General features: G+C 43.6%; 1 protein-coding gene across 2 annotated transcripts in view; it reads left to right on the forward strand.

The window, feature by feature from the left end:
- LOC139556636 (kelch-like protein 29) overlaps nucleotides 1–20,897 on the forward strand; it is a 325,217-nt gene that overhangs the window by 299,897 nt on the left and 4,423 nt on the right. For both annotated transcript variants that reach the window (XM_071370836.1, XM_071370835.1), the window contains exons 13-14: nucleotides 2,861–3,054; nucleotides 15,967–16,111. In XM_071370836.1, coding sequence (XP_071226937.1) covers nucleotides 2,861–3,054; nucleotides 15,967–16,111 — 339 coding nt within the window. The remainder of the gene's footprint in view (nucleotides 1–2,860; nucleotides 3,055–15,966; nucleotides 16,112–20,897) is intronic.

A 20,897-nucleotide genomic window follows, 5' to 3' on the forward strand; every position in this document is an offset into this window, starting at 1 on the left:
ACACACACACACACACACACACACATAGACACACACCATTCTTGGCAAGCTAACCTCTATTAAACCCCATTTACCATAGCCTAACTGAGAATAAATAAGGCTGTCTGGGCTCCTATTGTTATGGTGAATAAACTACAGACTACCTGCAGAAGGCTTAACAACAGCAACAATTTAGATAGGGTTTTACCGTAGAGAGGTGGGTAACCCTAACCTTGGACTTACCCTGACCTTAGCCTTAGCTCCAGCCCCAACACTAACCCTACCTCCAGCCCTAACCCCAAACCTAACCACAGCCTCAGTGTGTGATGTAATCACTCTGCGACAGTAACTCTGCTGGCACTGACCTCCAAACAGCCCAACACTTCCTCCTCCAGGGTATGAGAGATGAAGACGAGATGGAGACCTGAATAGCACTGATAACCTTCTACTTCCATACGTCCTTTTCCCTAAACACACACACACACACACACACACACACACACACACACACACACACACACACACACACACACACACACACACACACACACACACACACACACACACACACACACACACACACACACACACACACCTCACACACACCTCACACATACACACTCTCCCCAGTTCCCCGTCCCCCCTTTCTCTCTCATGGATGTCAGTAGACCCAATGTGTCTGTACTGTGAGTTAATGACTCCAACCTAAGTGTATGTAAACTTCCAACTTCAACTGTACATACATACATACATTTTGCCTCCCAAGATCAACAGTTTTTCTGTTTATGATATCAGAGGATTCGCGCCATGTGTAAATAAACAAACTCATGTTTCATCTGACACATACTCCTCAGTTTAAAATCATTTATTTTTGCAGTAAATGTTTGTTTATGGCCTGATTCAGTCTCTGTCTTGTAAACAGCTCCCCCAGTGACCTTGGCTACTTTCCTCACCAACAGCCACAGTATTGACAACCACTAAACACACGATGGATGTGGTTTCACACTTATGCTATCTGACACGATTGCATTTCACTCCTCCAACCAATTGATGTGTAATTTACTTCATTCACACACATGCAAACGCACACAAACAAACAGGGACATGTTGTGCCGGCAGACGGGGCCAACAGTCATGGTGTCAACCCTTGTCACCTTGATGTGTATTGGTTTGGTCTTGAAGTCGTTGCCAGGGAACTCTGTGTCATGTCCAAACTGTCCAAGCTAGCCTGTCCAAGCTAGCCTGTCCAAGCTAGCATATTGCTATGTAATACTGCAGCTTCTAAATACATTACATTTACATTTAAGTCATTTAGCAGACGCTCTTATCCAGAGCGACTTACAAATTGGTGCATTCACCTTATGATATCCAGTGGAACAACCACTTTACAATAGTGCATCTAACTCTTTTAAGGGGGGGGGGGTTAGAAGGATTACTTTATCCTATCCTAGGTATTCCTTAAAGAGGTGGGGTTTCAGGTGTCTCCGGAAGGTGGTGATTGACTCCGCTGACCTGGCGTCGTGAGGGAGTTTGTTCCACCATTGGGGTGCCAGAGCAGCGAACAGTTTTGACTGGGCTGAGCGGGAACTGTACTTCCTCAGAGGTAGGGAGGCGAGCAGGCCAGAGGTGGATGAACGCAGTGCCCTTGTTTGGGTGTAGGGCCTGATCAGAGCCTGAAGGTACGGAGGTGCCGTTCCCCTCACAGCTCCGTAGGCAAGCACCATGGTCTTGTAGCGGATGCGAGCTTCAACTGGAAGCCAGTGGAGAGAGCGGAGGAGCGGGGTGACGTGAGAGAACTTGGGAAAGTTGAACACCAGACGGGCTGCGGCGTTCTGGATGAGTTGTAGGGGTTTAATGGCACAGGCAGGGAGCCCAGCCAACAGCGAGTTGCAGTAATCCAGACGGGAGATGACAAGTGCCTGGATTAGGACCTGCGCCGCTTCCTGCGTGAGGCAGGGTCGTACTCTGCGAATGTTGTAGAGCATGAACCTACAGGAACGGGTCACCGCCTTGATGTTAGTTGAGAACGACAGGGTGTTGTCCAGGATCACGCCAAGGTTCTTAGCACTCTGGGAGGAGGACACAATGGAGTTGTCAACCGTGATGGCGAGATCATGGAACGGGCAGTCCTTCCCCGGGAGGAAGAGCAGCTCCGTCTTGCCGAGGTTCAGCTTGAGGTGGTGATCCGTCATCCACACTGATATGTCTGCCAGACATGCAGAGATGCGATTCACCACCTGGTTATCAGAGGGGGGAAAGGAGAAGATTAATTGTGTGTCGTCTGCAAAGCAATGATAGGAGAGACCATGTGAGGATATGACAGAGCCAAGTGACTTGGTGTATAGCGAGAATAGGAGAGGGCCTAGAACAGAGCCCTGGGGGACACCAGTGGTGAGAGCACCTGGTGCGGAGACAGATTCTCGCCACGCCACCTGGTAGGAGCGACCTGTCAGGTAGGACGCAATCCAAGCGTGGGCCGCGCCGGAGATGCCCAGCTCGGAGAGGGTGGAGAGGAGGATCTGATGGTTCACAGTATCAAAGGCAGCCGATAGGTCTAGAAGGATGAGAGCAGAGGAGAGAGAGTTAGCTTTAGCAGTGCGGAGCGCCTCCGTGACACAGAGAAGAGCAGTCTCAGTTGAATGACTAGTCTTGAAACCTGACTGATTTGGATCAAGAAGGTCATTCTGAGAGAGATAGCAGGAGAGCTGGCCAAGGACGGCACATTCAAGAGTTTTGGAAATACACATTTCAAATGTATTGAAAAATGCCTTGCAGATGAAATAACAACATGTTAATTATCTCTCCTTCTCCCTCTTGTTCTGTGTGTTGGCATGAGGTATGAACCATCACTAACCAGTCCTTGTCCCTCTCCTCTCCATAGGTACGACACCATAACCAACCAGTGGGAGACTGTGTCTCCGCTCCCCAAGCCGGTGCACTCTGCAGCAGCCACGGTGTGCGGGGGGAAGGTGTATGTGTTCGGAGGGGTGAACGAGGCGGGTCGATCGGCGGGGGTACTGCAGTCATACGTCCCTCAGACCAACTCCTGGAGCTTCATCGAGTCACCCATGATAGGTAAGAGTCAATACTGTAACTGTAACAGCCCTTTAAAGAAAAACCACATGATTTCACATGTGCGTTTTTGGAACACTTCTCATGTGATCAAATGTTTTCACGTGTAGTTTCATGTTATCATATGTTGATTTGCATGTTGCCACACGTTATCACAATAACTTCACACGAGATCACATGGAAACATGTGATTTTGGAACAATTCACGTTTGATCACGTGAAATTGGTGTGGTTTTTCCCATAAGGGAGTACTCTAGCTTCTGCTCTAACTATAATAACTCAACTGAACAGTGAGGGAATGGCAGAGATGTCAGAAATGTAAAGAGGGTTGAGAGCACAGTTCAAACTACCTCACCGTCCCCTTCCATTTACACACACACACACACACACACACACACACACACACACACACACACACACACACACACCACCTTATCTAATCCTACAGTACCCCCGGGCCTAGGCATGCAGCAGAAATACATCCGAGGGAGGGAGAGAGAGAGGGGGAGAGGGACGGGGATAGATCGGAGAAGGGGGGGGGGGGGGAGTATGATGTAACTGACAGGGGATAGAGGGGTGCATCTGTTAATGACAGGAGCAGAGATTCAGGGCAGAGAGAAGAGGAAGAAGAGAGAGGAGGATAGCAGCCTGTATACCCTGGGTATAACCAGATTCTCATTATTATCTGTTTGGGCCCCTCTCCCCAGCATGAGCTGCAAATGGCTTTTCCAAACACTTATCAACTGGCTATTTCCTGCTTTCACACACACACACACACACACACACACGCAGGAACATAAATACACATGCAGGAACACACACACTATTAGATTGACAGACGCTGCCACACATTCATACCCAAGCTGTTAAGTTATCTCAGGCAGTCACTAATCGTGTGTGTGTGTGTGTTAGCGTGTGTGTGAGCGTGAGCCATAACAGTATATTTGACCTTTCAGCTTCCCTATCAAATCTAAACATTTCAAGCAGGCAACCTAAGAAAATGAACAACAATGACAAATGGTTTGATGAAGAATGCAAAAACCTAACAAAGAAATTGAGAAACCTAGAAACCAGAAAACCTGAGCCTATGCCTTCACAATGGTTAATCACTAAAACAATACAGAAATAAAAGAAAGAACAGCATGTCAGAAATCAGCTCAATGTAATTGAAGAATCTAACTACTTCTGGGATAATTGGAACATCACTAAACAAACAACACGAAGAGTTATCTATCCAAAATACAGATGTATGGATAAACCATGTCTCCAATCTTTTTAGCTCTATAACAAAGAACAAACAGCAAAAACATGGCTTTTTACCAAATTACCGTACGACAGACCACGTATACACCCTGCCCACCCTAATTGAAATGCAAACAAACCAAAACAAAGGAAAAGTTTTCTCATGCTTTGTTGATTTCAAAAAGGCTTTTGACTCAATTTGGTATGATGGTTTGCTATATAAATTGATGGAAAGTGGTGTTGGGAGGAAAAACATACAACATTATAAAATCCATGTACACAAACAAGTGTGCGGTTAAAATTGGCAAAACAACACAACAATTTGTTTCCACAGTGCCATGGGGTAAGACAAGGATGCAGCTTGAGCCCCTCCCTCTTCAACATAGATATCAATTAATTGGCAAGGGCACTAGAACAGTCTGCAGCACCCGGCCTCACCCTACTAGAATCAAATGTCTACTGTTTGCTGATGACCTGGTGCAGTAAGACAAAAATAATGATGTTCAAGAGAAGGTCCAGTTGCCAGGAACACAAATACAAATTCCATCTAGACACTGTTGCCCTAGAGCACACAAAAAAGATACATACCTCAGTCTAAGCATCAGCACCACAGGTAACTTCCACAAAGCTGTGAACGATCTGAGAGACAAGGCAAGAAGGGCCTTCTATGCTATCAAAAGGAACATCAAATTCAACATCCCAATTAGGATCTGGCTAAATGTACTTGAATCCGTTATAGAACACATTGCCCTTTATGGTTGTAAGGTCTGGGGTCCACTCACCAACCAATAATTCACAAAATGGGACAAACACCAAATTGATACTGCATGCAGAACTCTGAAAAAACATCCTCCGTGTACAACGTAAAACACCAAATAATGCCTGCAGAGCAGAATTAGGACGGTACCCACTAATGATCAAAATCCAGAAAAGAGATGTTAAATTCTACTACCACCTAAAAATAAGCAATTCCCAAACCTTCCATAACAAAGCCACCACCTACAGCGAGATTAACCTAGAGAAGAGTTCCCTAAGCAAGGTGGTCCTGGGGCTCTGTTCACAAACAGACTGTACAGAGCCCCAGGACTGCAACAAAATTAAACCAAACCAAATCATGAGAAAACAAAAAGGTAATTACTTGACACATTGGAAAGAATCAACAAAAAACTAAGTAAACTAAAATGCTATTTGGCCCTAAACGGAGAGTACAAAGTGGCAGAATACCTGACCACTGTGACTGACCCAAAATGAAGGAAAGTTTTGACTATGCACAGACTCAGTGAGCATAGCCTTGCTATTGAGAGAGGTTGCCGTAGGCTGACCTGGCTCTCAAGAGAAGACAGGCTATGTGCCCACTGCCCACAAAATGAGGTAGAAACAGAGCTGCACTTCCTAACCTCCTGCCAAATGTTTGACCATATTAGAGGCACATATTTCCCTCAGATTACACAGACCCACAAAGAATTAGAAAAACAAATAAAATGTTGATAAACTCCCATATCTATTAGGTGAAATGCCAACAGCAGCAAGATGTGTGACCTGTTGCCACAAGAAAAGGGCAACCAGGGAAGAACAAACACCATTGTAAATACAACCCATATTTATGGTTTATTTATTTTTTCCTTTTGTACTTTAACTACTTGCACATTTCTACGACACTGTACATAGAAATAATGACATTTGAAATGGTTCTATTTCTTTGAAACTTTTGTGAGTGTAATGTTTACTGTTCAGCCTTTTGAATGGAATTGAATAGAGGGGAGAGAGAGGGGGATGGTGGAGAGGGAGCTGGGGAGAGAGAGAGAAAGAGGGGGAGAGGGATGGGGAGGCAGAGGGGGAGAGGGATGGGGAGGCAGAGGGAGAGCGGGGTAAGTGCAGAGGGAGAGAGGGATGGGGAGGGATAGAGGGAGAGAGATGGGCGAGAGAAAGGGATGGGGAGAAGGAGAGCGAGGGGGAGAGAGAAGAGGCAGTATTGGCCCTAGATTGCTACATCAGAGAATTGATCCAAAACAATTATTGTGCACAATTACACGAGAGAGAGTGACCTTTTAAAGTGATTTGGATGCCCTCTGAACAATCATGATTTCCGGGTGAATTACAATCTACCTGACAAGAACACCTTAGTTACATCCTACTTCTATTTTCCTCTTGTTACACAATAACAGTGGCCTGACTACCCATCCACATTGCGCCGGCCGAACGTCACGCCCACTATCGTTTCCTCTCTGCGATGAGTCTGGATTTGCTTTCCTCCAGTTCATTGGAGGCTGCTGAGGGGAGGATGGCTCATAATAATGGCTGGAGCGGAGCGAATGTTATCAAACCACGTGTTTGATGTATTTGTTACCATTCCACCTATTCCGCTCCAGCCATTACCACGAGCCCATCCTCCCCAAGTAAGGTGCCACCAACCTCCTGTGCTGCAATTGCTGTACAACGCCCCTCATTTTGACGTCAAGACAAACGACTTCTAGGATGGCAGATTCAGACTGAATGTATGTAGCGATCGTCAGAGCAGCTGAATTCAATTCCGGGTGAGTTGTCAGGCAACAATAACAGGAAATAACAGGAAACAACATGGGAACAATTAACCTTAAGAGATCATTCCTGTGATTGGGTCTTATCTAGTCTCCTGGCTGAGTAGACTGAGGATTCATTGTCCCATTCCCCTGTAGTCATTCTGAAGGGCCAGGATGAAATCATAGGCTTAAATCACTAAGAAGAGACGAGTGTCTGTTTAAATGTTTACATGTGCTGTAGTGGAGCCACTGTCAACGACTGCACGACTTGATCTGTGACTGTACCTCTCTATCCAGTTAACTAGCACTGTAGTTATTCTGTGACGTCTGCTCCTCAGTCCTTTGTAGTCTAATCAGAGTCCAATCTTATCGGGCTTTGTTCGTGTGATGTGTGAGATCACTCCGGTAGTGACTAAGATTGGTATCAGATACCATCATTTACTCCGGCTGCTGTTGGACTAAGGAGAGGAAACAACAACACGTGTTGAGAGTTGGAGCAGATATGAGACAACAGGTTTCATGTTAGACAGATATTCACTTCCTACATGTGGAAAACACATCTGTTGACTCCTGTGGTCAGATGTGAAACAAGGAAGAGTTGGGAGTGAAAAAAGGTGCACTTTCTGCTTTATATGACTCACTACTACTGATATCTGCCTTTGAGGTTTTCCTACGTATATAAGAATATTATGTATAGTATATAAGGCACTTTTAATCAGTGGAGGCTCCTGAAAGGAGGAAGGGGAGGACCATCATCCTCAGTGAATTATCATGTTTTAGATAAAACTATACTCAATATAATCACGTCGCCAAATAACTGATTAAAACACACTATTTTGAAAAGAAGGTCTACAGTAGCCTCTACAGCACTCTGTAGGGTAGCACCATGGTGTAGCCGGAGGACAGCTAGTTTCCGTCCTTCTCTGGGTACATTGACTTCAATACAAAACCTAGGAGGTTCATGGTTAAGCTACAGCATAAGCTACAGCTAGCTAGCACTGCAGTGTATAAAATGTGGTGAGTAGTTGTCTCAAAAAGAGAAAGACAATAGTTGAACAGTTTGCATCAATTAATTTCTTCTAAAATTAAGAAGAAATTAAGAGAGAGAGAAATAGAGAGATTTTCTTTTTTTCACTTTCACTTAGCTAGCAAATGCAGCTAGCTAGTTTAGCCTACTGAAACACCCTGCTAAAACAGAGGTATGCTCTGTTAGCTAGCTGGCTATGACTTTCCAACACAACACTGGAACTCCTCCAAGTCTAGGTAAGCTTTTGGTATTACTAATTTATTGCCACCGGGGCCCACCGGTGTAACGGCTTACTGACTACACAAATGATACTGCATGATTGTAGCGGGTCTACTAACACGTTAGTTATATTAGCAATGCTGACTATGACCTTACTTTATCTAATATGGTGACAACGATGTAGGCTGTGTGTAGCGGTTTGGCTTGGAAAGGTTTTTTCGCCTGGTTACATACCAGCTGATGTGTTGTGCATTGAAGTCCGGAAGAGAAGGAATACGACGTGGCTGCTATGAAAGTGAACTCTGTTTACGCGGGATCAGGGGTGTATACATTCCGCCGTTTCTGTTGAAAAACGTTTCTTAAACGGAAGCAAACGGAACAAAACAGGGATAATCATACCTGAATTTGTCCAATAGAAACTGTAGTTTGCAACTGTTGGACTAATGATTACACCCTATATCAACTAGATGCAGGCAAGAGTGTGCAAGGCGGTATTGAATGTCACTGTCTGTCACCTCAAATTTGTATTTCGACCTGTGTGCACCTACTTTGTAAACTTTCATTCATAGGCTAGGTTGTAGCAACCTCATGAGGTATAGGGAAAATTCAAGTATCATGTAGTAGCCTCAACCTATCACTGTTACATTGAGCTGTGTGAATGAAATATGAATGACAGTCATCCAATATACTGTAATAGAAATAAGGCCATGCTCATGTAAATAGATATTGTCCTCCCTCATCTTAAACGGCACTGACCGCCAGTGCTTTTAATATAGTGCTCAATGAGCTTAATATTCACACATTAGAGGAGCTCATCTGAGGCAGGGGAAAGTGTTTCTGTTGGTAAAGCAGAACAGTGGAACAGCAGTCCCAAGGGAATAGCTTTGCATTCTGTCTCCGGAGACAGTTAATACAAAACCTTCTGTGACTGACACACACTTGCACACACGCAGACATGGCAGCCACGTTGTGTCACTGATAGTGACAGGCCTAGGGTTCTGAGTGTCACAGAGAGAGGGGGGGGGATGGAGTGAAGGAGAGCGGGAAGGCTGAACGGCTGTCGTCAGTCACGCCTGGCAAAATGGCATTTTAATTAAACACATCTTGCTTTATAGGCACTGAAGGGGATGTGGCGTGTGTGTGTGTGTGTGTGTGTGTGTGTGTGTGTGTGTGTGTGTGTGTGTGTGTGTGTGTGTGTGTGTGTGTGTGTGTGTGTGGGGACATGGTGGATGGAGGTGAAAAACAAAAACGCTACGATGTGTCTGCATTATTCATGATGTCATAAATTGGCCAGCTGTAATCGTTTAGGAGACGATTGCTCTGTGAGAGTGTAAGGTACATTGATAGGTCTTCGACAAGCGGGTGTCCGTGCGTACCTTATATAGGTAAGGAGGAAAGCGGGGTCAGAAGCGAGGTAGAGGTCGTTGCACAGGTCTAGGCACATTAATACACAACAATTACGTTGTTTGAAACTTTATCCACAGTGTAAGGTTTCTGCATGGGAGTTTGATTAAATTCCTAGCTTACCCAGGGTGTTTTCTGTATGATTGTGTCAGCAGTAAGACTGTAGAAGTCTGTCCCCATTGTTTTCCCCCATTTTCTCCATGCAGAAGCTGATTACGTTATATGCAATATCCTCACTCATTCCTCACATTTTCAATCCATGCACAGGACTTTTTCCCTTAAGTTAAAATATATATATACAGTTGAAGTCGAAAGTTTACATACACCTTAGCCAAATACATTTAAACTGAGTTTAAGTAAAAATTCCCTATCTTAAAGTAGTGATCCCAACTGACCTATTTTAATAATGTGAAATGTCAGAATAATAGTGATTTATTTCAGCTTCTATTTCTTTCATCACATTCCCAGTGGGTCAGAAGTTTACATGCACTCAATTAGTATTTGGTAGCATTGCCTTTAAATTGTTTAACTTGGGCCAAATGTTTCAGGTAGCCTTCCACAAGCTTCCCACAATAAGTTGGGTGAATTTTAGCCCATTCCTCCTGACAGCTGGTGTAACAGAGTCAGGTTTGTAGGCCTCCTTGCTCGAACACGCTTTTTCAGTTCTTCCCACAAATTTTATATGGGATTGAGGTCAGGGCTTTGTGATGGCCACTCCAATACCTTGACTTTGTTGTCCTTAAGCCATTTTTCCACAACTTTGGAAGTATGCTTGGGGTCATTGTTCATTTGGAAGACCCATTTGTGACCAAGCTTTAACTTCCTGACTGATGTCTTGAGATGTTGCTTCAATATATCCACATAATTTTCCATCCTCATGATGCCATCACTTTGTGAAGTGCAGCAGTCCCTCCTGCAGCAAAGCACCCCCACAACATGATGGTGCCACCCCGTGCTTCACGGTTGGGATGGTGTTCTTCGGCTTGCAAGCCTCCCCCTTTCTCCTCCAAACATAACGATGGTCATTATGGCCTAACAGTTCTATTTTTGTTTCATCAGACCAGAGGACATTTCTCCAAAAAGTATGATCTTGGTCCCCATGTGCAGTTGCAAACCGTAGTCTGGCTTTTTTATGGCGGTTTTGGAGCAGTGGCTTCTTCCTTGCTGAGTGGCCTTTCAGGTTATGTCGATATAGGACTCATTTTACTGTGGATATAGATACTTTTGTACCTGTTTCCTCCAGCATCTTCACAAGATCCTTTGCTGTTGTTCTGCGAATGATTTGCACTTTTCGCACCAAAGTACGTTCATCTCTAGGAGACAGAACACATCTCCTTCCTGAGCGGTATGACGGCTGCGTGGTCACATGGTGTTTATACTTGCGTACTATTGTTTGTACAGATGAACGTGGTACCTTCAGGCATTTGGAAATTGCTTCCAAGGATGAACCAGACTTGTGGAGGTCTACAATTTTCTTTCTGAATTCTTGGCTGATTTCTTTTGATTTTCCCATGATGTCAAGCAAAGATGCACTGAGTTTGAAGGTAGGCCCTGAAATACATCCACAGGTACACCTCCAATTGACTCAAATTATGTCAATTAGCCTAACAGAAGCTTCTGAAGCCATGACATCTTTTCTGGATCTTTCCAAGTTGTTTAAAGGCACAGTCAACTTAGTGTATGTAAACTTCTGACCCACTGGAATTGTGATACAGTGAATTATAATTGAAATAATTTGTAAACAATTGTTGGAAAAATTACTTGTGTCATGCACAAAGTAGATGTCCTAAACGACTTGTGATACAGTGAATTATAATTGAAATAATCTGTAAACAATTGTTGGAAAAATTACTTGTGTCATGCACAAAGTAGATGTCCTAACCGACTTGCCAAAACTATAGTTTGTTAACAAGAAATTTGTGGAGTGGTTGAAAAACGAGTTTTAATGAGTGTATGTAGACTTCCGACTTCAACTGTGTGTGTGTGTGTGTGTGTATATATTTATATATATACAGTGGGGCAAAAAAGTATTTAGTCAGCCACCAATTGTGCAAGTTCTCCCACTTAAAAAGATGAGAGGCCCGTAATTTTCATCATAGGTACACTTCAACTATGACAGACAAAATGAGAGAAAAAAAATCCAGAAAATCACATTGTAGGATTTTTAATCAATTTATTTGCAAATTATGGTGGAAAAATATATATATATATATATACACACACACTGTGTACGCACACACACACACACACAGGATTGCCATAGGGTGTAATCCAATAGTAAATTATTGAGACTTAAGTCCTTTATATTGGAACCAGGTATAAAGACATTTGGAGCACAAACAGTAACGTCAAGCTGATTCATGAATTCTGCTTTTCAATTGTTATCCGTTCACTGTAAAATTCCCATTTCCCAAAACCATAGTATTTTTAATCTCGAGCCTCAAACTCAAGGAAGTGATAAGAGGAATGTAGGTGTGATTTTGCATGCAGCGCTAGACAGAAGGTGACATGGAAAACAAAATGATGCCATTATAGCCGGGGAGATTCTGCAGTGAGGATAATACAATTGAAACAGTACCTTCTATTTGGTTTTGCCTGGTTTTCATTCTGGCTCATCTCATCTGTGTTTTCAACTTCTATCTATCGCTGGCTTATAAAATTCTACACTACATGACCAAAAGCATGTGGACACCTGCTCGTTGAACGTCTCATTCCAAGATCATGGGCATTAATAAGGAATTGGTCCCCCCTTTGCTGCTATAACAGCCTCCACTCTTTTGGGAAGGCTTTCCACTCGATCAAATCAAACTTTATTTGTCACATGCGCCGAATACAGTGTAGACCTTACCGTGAAATGCTTACTTACAAGCCGTTAACGAACAGTGCAGTTTAAGAAGAGTTAAGAAAATATTTACCAAATAAACTAAGGTAAATAGATAATAAAAAGTAGCACAATAAAATAACAATAACGAGGCTATATACAGGGGGTACCGGTACCGAGTCAGTGTGCGGGGGTACAGGTTAGTTGAGGTAATTTGTACATGTAGGTAGGGTGAAGTGACTATACATAGATAATAAAAAGCCAGTAGCAGCAGTGTAAAAACAAATTGGGGGGGGGGTCATCAATGTAAATAGTCTGGTGGCCATTTGATTAATTGTTCAGCAGTCTTATGACTTGGGGGTAGAAGCTGTTTGGTCCTAGATTTGGCGCGCCGGTACCGCTTGCCATGCGGTAGCAGAGAAAACAGTCTATGACTTGGGTGACTGGAGTCTCTGACAATTTTATGGGCTTTCCTCTGACACTGCCTATTATATAGGTCCTGGATGTTAGATGTTACATTGCTGCAGGGACTTACTTCCATTCAGCCAAAAGAGCATTAGTGGGGTCGGGCACTGATGTTGGGCGATTAGGCCTAGCTTGCAGTCGGCGGTCTAATTCATCCCAAAGGTGTTCAATGGAGTTATAAGGCCTTTCCCAAACTTTTGCGACTAAGTTGGAAGCACAGAATTATCTAGAATGTCATTGTATACTGTAGCCTTAAGATTTTCCTTCACTGGAATTAAGGGGGCCTAGCCCGAACCATGAAAAACAGCCTCCTCCACCAAACTTTACAGTTGGCACTATGCATTGGGGCAGGTAGCGTTCTCCTGGCATGCGCCAAACCCAGATTCATCTGTCGCACTGCCAGATGGTGAAGCATGATTCATCAACCCAGAGAATGTGTTTCCACTGCTCCAGAGACCAATGGCGGCGAGCTTTACGCCACTCCAGCAGATGCTTGGCATTGCACATGGTGATCTCGGCCAAGGAAACCCATTTCATGAAGCTCCCAACTAACAGTTATTGTGCTGACTTTACTTCCAGAGGCAGTTTGGAACTCGGTAGTGAGTGTTGCAACCGAGGACAGACTTTTTATGTGCTATGCGCTTCAGCACTCGCCGGTCTCATTCTGTGAGCGTGTGTGCACTACCACTTCGCGGCTGAGCCGTTGTTGCTCCTAGACATTTCCACTTCACAGTAACAGCACTTACAGTTGACCGGGTCAGCTCTAGCAGGGCAGAAATTTGACGAACTGACTTGTTGGAAAGGTGGTATCCTATGACAGTGCTACGTTGAAAGTCACTGAGCTCTTCAGTAAGGCCATTCTACTGCCAGTGTTTCCCTATGGAGATTGCATGGCTGTGTGCTCAATTTTATACACTTCTCAGGAACGGGTGTGAAATAGCCAAATCCACTAATTTCAAGGGGTGTCCACATACATTTATATTTATAGTGTATTTCTCTTTCTGGCTGTTTATTTTCTCTTTGTGTCTCTTCAGTTCTGTCTCCCTTTGTAGATATTTCACTTCTACCTCCATGTGTCTGTTTTTTATTTCAAAAACTATCTTTTGGTATTTGTTTCATTAGTCCATTGTTGATAAAGTCCCAAATGTTTTTGCATGTCAGCAATCAAGTTTTCAAGATATAGAACTTCCAAAATACAAAGTTTGGGAAAGGCCTTATAACTCCATTGAACACCTTTGGGATGAATTAGACCGCCGACTGCAAGCTAGGCCTAATCGCCCAACATCAGTGCCCGACCCCACTAATGCTCTTTTGGCTGAATGGAAGTAAGTCCCTGCAGCAATGTAACATCTAACATCCAGGACCTATATAATAGGCAGTGTCAGAGGAAAGCCCATAAAATTGTCAGAGACTCCAGTCACCCAAGTCATAGACTGTTTTCTCTGCTACCGCATGGCAAGCGGTACCGGAGCGCCAAATCTAGGACCAAACAGCTTCTACCCCCAAGTCATAAGACTGCTGAACAATTAATCAAATGGCCACCAGACTATTTACATTGATGACCCCCCCCCCCCCCCCCCCAACTTGTTTTTACACTGCTGCTACTGGCTTTTTATTATCTATGTATAGTCACTTCACCCTACCTACATGTACAAATTACCTCAACTAACCTGTACCCCCGCACACTGACTCGGTACCGGTACCCCCTGTATATAGCCTCGTTATTGTTATTTTATTGTGCTACTTTTTATTATCTATTTACCTTAGTTTATTTGGTAAATATTTTCTTAACTCTTCTTAAACTGCACTGTTCGTTAACGGCTTGTAAGTAAGCATTTCACGGTAAGGTCTACACTGTATTCGGCGCATGTGACAAATAAAGTTTGATTTGATCGAGTGGAAAGCCTTCCCAAAAGAGTGGAGGCTGTATGATGCAAAATGCTGACATGTAGAACATTTTGGGACTATATCAACAATGGACAAAACATATATATTTTTTAAATTAATAAGAAAATGGACTAATGAAACAAATACCAGTAGTTTTGGGGTGGAATTGTTCCTCTAACACCTACATCAAAAATGGCTTCCAGAAAAACCTCAAAACAATGTCTTTCTTGACGTCACAGCTGCCTATGATACCATTTGGTGCACTGGCTTCCTCCTGAAGCAGTCACGGTCCCTCCCCCATTAGTCAACCAATATCATCACACTACTGAGCAATAGATGTTTCAGAGTCCACCTCAGAGAGGCAAAGAGTACATGGAAGAGACATACCAACAGTCTCCCCCAAGGCACAGTGCTGGTCTCTGTTCAACCTCTACACAAATGGCCTCCCAGAAAACACCCTCCGAAAATTCATATACTTCTGACGACATATGCCTGGCAACGCAAGCTCCAGACTTCGACACCCTGGAGCAAACAGCAAAACTGGAACAATACTGCAACAAATGGTGACTCCAACCAAGCCCAGCAAAAACTGTATCCCGTATATTCCACCTCCATAACGCAAAGGCCTAGAGAGCTCAACACCCAGATGAACAACCACAAGCTAGAGCACCAACCCACCTCCATATACCTTGGGGTGACCCTGCACAGGTCACTCACCTTCTGGGAGCACCCGAGGACAACAGCAGCTAAGGTCAAAACCAGGAACAACCTGATCTCCAAACAAGCTGGCTCAACATGGGGCGTTTCTACCGCCACCATTCATACCTCGGCACTCTCATTCTCAGCAGCAGAGTAATATGCACCTGTCTGGTCAAGGTCATCTGCGCGCGCACGCACACACACAGAGAGTCGACATACAGCTGAACACCACCATGCGCATCATCACTGGCATACTAAAATCCACCCCGCTTTGCTGGCTCCCTGTTCTGGCATACGTATGCAGCCGATGCCTTGCCAACCTCCAATGATGGGGCATTAAAGCAAGCCCCCTACAGTATGTGCCTGTGGGGTGGAGCAAACCATGCACCGCATTCTTGAAGTCTAATCTACAAAACTCAGCGGAGGCCTAGTCACCATCAACCCAGCAGGACCGGAAGCAATCGCTTGGCTAAAGGACTTTGCATTCGCTAAATAAAAAAAGAAGTATTTAAAAACAGACACGTGTAGAGATAGAACATGTAACTTCTAACTCCCCTTTTGTCCATTTTTCAATCTTCTACCTCGCTTCTGTCGGTGTTTCTAACGTGCATCTCTTTGTGTTTGTTCTCCAGATAATAAGTATGCCCCAGCGGTCACTCTGAATGGTCTCATCTTTATTCTGGGAGGAGCCTATGCCCGGGCCATCACCATCTATGACCCAGACAAAGGAAACATCAAAGCCGGACCCAACATGAACCACTCACGACAGTTCTGCAGGTAAGAACCCATACGCACCAATATGAACCACTCACGACAGTTCTGCAGGCAAGAATCCATACGAACCACTCACGACAGTTTTTGTCAAAGTTTTTGTCAAAGAACATTTTGTCAAAGTCATTAAGCAGGAATATGAGTCAAGTCTGAAGTCATATGCTGTAGATTCCGAGTCAAGTCACAGGCCTGTATAGTCCCAAACTTTGGGGCCCAGTGCATAGGATACACCCTAGACAGATACTCAGAAATACATTTGGGAAGACAGCGATCCAAAGGTTATTATTGCTAAACTATTCCCGCATCCACCAGCAGCTGTTCCACGACATTTAGCTTTTACCTACGTCTGACTGAGTAAGTCTGGTGCTAGGTGATCACAGACACTACACACTCTATGCGGCTCTATGCGCCAGCAGTCGTTATAAACTAAACTGGGCGCTTCATTTTTACTCTTCCATGTCCTTGGCTGAATTCTCCTTGTTTATCTTTAACAGCCAAATTGGGCTTTAGCCAGCGCTGTGTTCCATCTGGATCAGCTGTGCTTTTTTTCCCCTGACTGGATTTACTCTTTATGTAATAATCTCATGGTGTGTGTCTCTCAGTGATGTTTGTTTTTGTGGGCTGTGAGTTTGTGTATTAATCAGCTGTGTTTTTTCCTTATGTAAATATAGATTGCTCCAGCCCCCAGTGGGATTACAAAACTGTAATCAGTTTATAGCTAAAGTGTTAATCTTCCCTCTCTCCCCCCACACACACACTCCTCTGTTTTCTGTTCCACACATCAAATGAGCAAATTTGTAGAGATATTTTTCGTAACTTTTCTCTCCCTCCACAAAGGCACATTTTAATTATGATCTCTCTCGGAAAGCGATGTTGTCATGTTGAGAGAATGTGACAAAGTAATATCCCCTCACAGCGACAAGTTCAGTGATCAGACTATCTCTCTTTGCTTCCCTCCCTCCCTCTCTCTCTGATGTTTAATTAATATTTACACCATGAACAGGATGGTTACAGCAGTGATGTTCATATACAGTGGGGAGAACAAGTATTTGATACACTGCCGATTTTGCAGGTTTTCCTACTTACAAAGCATTTAGAGGTCTGTAATTTTTATCATAGGTACACTTCAACTGTGAGAGACGGAATCTAAAACAAAAATCCAGAAAATCACATTGTATGATTTTTAAGTAATTAATTTGCATTTTATTGCATGACATAAGTATTTGATACATCAGAAAAGCAGAACTTAATATTTGGTACAGAAACCTTTGTTTGCAATTACAGAGATCATATGTTTCCTGTAGTTCTTGACCAGGTTTGCACACACTGCAGCAGGGATTTTGGCCCACTCCTCCATACAGACCTTCTCCAGATCCTTCGGGTTTCGGGGCTGTCGCTGGGCAATATGGACTTTCAGCTCCCTCCAAAGATTTTCTATTGGGTTCAGGTCTGGAGACTGGCTAGGCCACTCCAGGACCTTGAGATGCTTCTTAAGGAGCCACTCCTTAGTTGCCCTGGCTGTGTGTTTCGGGTCGTTGTCATGCTGGAAGACCCAGCCACGACCCATCTTCAATGCTCTTACTGAGGGAAGGAGGTTGTTGGCCAAGATCTCGCGATACATGGCCCCATCCATCCTCCCCTCAATACGGTGCAGTCGTCCTGTCCCCTTTGCAGAAAAGCAGCCCCAAAGAATGATGTTTCCACCTCCATGCTTCACGTTTGGGATGGGTTCTTGGGGTTGTACTCATCCTTCTTCTTCCTCCAAACACAGCGAGTGGAGTTTAGACCAAAAAGTTATATTTTTGTCTCATCAGACCACATGACCTTCTCCCATTCCTCCTCTGGATCATCCAGATGGTCATTGGCAAACTTCAGACGGGCCTGGACATGCGCTGGCTTGAGCAGGGGGACCTTGCGTGCGCTGCAGGATTTTAATCCATGACGGCGTAGTGTGTTACTAATGGTTTTCTTTGAGACTGTGGTCCCAGCTCTCTTCAGGTCATTGACCAGGTCCTGCCGTGTAGTTCTGGGCTGATCCCTCACCTTCCTCATGATCATTGATGCCCCACGAGGTGATATCTTGCATGGAGCCCCAGACCGAGGGTGATTGACCGTCATCTTGAACTTCTTCCATTTTCTAATAATTGCGCCAACAGTTGTTGCCTTCTCACCAAGCTGCTTGCCTATTGTCCCGTAGCCCATCCCAGCCTTGTGCAGGTCTACAATTTTATCCCTGATGTCCTTACACAGCTCTCTGGTCTTGGCCATTGTGGAGAGGTTGGAATCTGTTTGATTGAGTGTGTGGACAGGTGTCTTTTATACAGGTAACGAGTTCAAACAGGTGCAGTTAATACAGGTAATGAGTGGAGAACAGGAGGGCTTCTTAAAGAAAAACTAACAGGTCTGTGAGAGCCGGAATTCTTACTGGTTGGTAGGTGATCAAATACTTATGTCATGCAATAAAATGCAAATTAATTATTTAAAAATCATACAATGTGATTTTCTGGATTTTTGTTTTAGATTCCGTCTCTCACAGTTGAAGTGTACCTATGATAAAAATTACAGACCTCTACATGCTTTGTAAGTAGGAAAACCTGCAAAATCGGCAGTGTATCAAATACTTGTTCTCCCCACTGTATATATATATACACAATACCGTTCAAAAGTTTGGGGTCACTTATACATTTCCTTGTTTTTGAAAGAAAAGCACATTTTTTGTCCATTAAAATAACATACAATTGATCAGAAATACATTGTTAATGTTGTAAATGACTATTGTAGCTGGAAACTGCAGATTTTTTTAATGGAATATCTACAGTTGAAGTTTACATACACCTTAGCCAAACACATTTAAACTCAGTTTTTCACAATTCCTGACATTTCATCCAAGTAAAAATTCTCTGTCTTAGGTCAGTTAGGATCACCACTTTATTTTAAGAATGTGAAATGTCAGAATGATTTATTTCAGCTTCTATTTCTTTCATCACATTCCCAGTGGGTCAGACGTTTATATACACTCAATTAGTATTTGGTAGCATTGCCTTTAAATTGTTTAACTTCAGTCAAACGTGTCGAGTAGCCTTCCACAAGCTTCCCACAATAAGTTGGGTGAATTTTGGCCCATTCCTCCTGACAGAGCTGGTGTAACTGAGTCAGGTTTGTAGGCCTCCTTGCTCGCACACGCTTTTTCAGTTCTTCCCACACATTTTCTATAGGATTGAGGTCAGGGCTTTGTGACGGCCACTCCAATGCCTTGACTTTGTTGTCCTTAAGCCATTTTGCTACAACTTTGGAAGTATGCTTGGGGTCATTGTCCATTTGGAAGACACATTTGAGACCAAGCTTTAACTTCCTGACTGATGTCTTGAGATGTTGCTTCAATATATCCACATAATTTCCATTCTCATGATGCCATCTATTTTGTGAAGTGCACCAGTCCGTCCTGTAGCAAAGCACCCCCACAACATGATGCTGCCACCCCCGTGCTTCACGGTTGGGATGGTGTTCTTCGGCTTGCAAGCGTCCCTGCTTTTTCCTCCAAACATAACGATGGTCATTATGACCTAACAGTTCTATTTTTGTTTCTTCAGACCAGAGGACATTTCTCCAAAAGTATGATCTTTGTCCCCATGTGCAGTTGCAAACCGTAGTCTGTCTTTTTTATGGCGGTTTTGGAGCAGTGTCTTCTTCCTTGCTGAGCGGCCTTTCAGGTTATGTCGATATAGGACTCGTTTTACTGTGGATATAGATACTTTTGTACCTGCTTCCTCCAGCATCTTCACAAGGTCATTTGCTGTTGTTCTGGGATTGAGTTGCACTTTTCGTACCAAAGTACGTTCATCTCTAGGAGACAGAACGCGTCCCCTTCCTGAGTGGTATGACTGCTGAGTGGTCCCATGGTGTTTATACTTGCATACTATTGTTTGTACAGATGAACATGGTACCTTCAGTCATTTGGAAATTGCTCCCAAGGATGAACCAGACTTGTGGAGGTCTACAATTTTTTGTCTGAGTTCTGGCTGATTTCTTTTGATTTTCCCATTATGTCAAGCAAAGAGGCACTGGGTTTGAAGGTAGGCCTTGAAATACATCCACAGGTACAGCTCCAATTAACTCAAATGATGTCAATTAGCCTATCAGAAGCTTCTAAAGCCATGACATAATTTTCCAAGTTGTTTAAAGGCACAGTCAACTTGGTGTATGTAAACTTCTGACCCACTGGAATTGTGATACAATCTGTCGGGAAAATTACTTGTGTCATGCACAAAGTAGATGTCCTAACCGACTTGCCAAAACTATAGTTTGTTAACAAGAAATTTGTGGAGTGGTTGAAAAACGAGTTTTAATGACTCCAATCTAAGTGTATGTAAACTTCCGACTTCAAATGTACATAGGCGTACAGAGGACCATTCTCAGCAACCATCACTCCTGTGTTTCAATGGCACGTTGTGTTAGCTAATCCAAGTTTATAATTTTAAAAGGCTAATTGATCATTAGAAAACCCTTTTGCAATTATGTTAGCACAGCTGAAAACTGTTGATTTGATTAAAGAAGCAATAAAACTGGCCTTCTTCAGACTAGTTGAGTATCTGGAGCATCAGCATTTGTGGGTTCGATTACAGCCTCAAAATGGCCAGAAACAAAGACCTTTCTTCTGAAACTCGTCAGTCTTTTCTTGTTCTGAGAAATTAAGGCTTTTCCATGAGAGAAATTGCCAATAAACTGAAGATCTCGTACAATGCTGTGTACTACTCCCTTCACAGAACAGCGCAAACTGCCTCTAACCAGAATA

Source organism: Salvelinus alpinus, chromosome 27 (assembly GCF_045679555.1).
Source record: "Salvelinus alpinus chromosome 27, SLU_Salpinus.1, whole genome shotgun sequence".
NCBI lineage: Eukaryota > Metazoa > Chordata > Actinopteri > Salmoniformes > Salmonidae > Salvelinus > Salvelinus alpinus.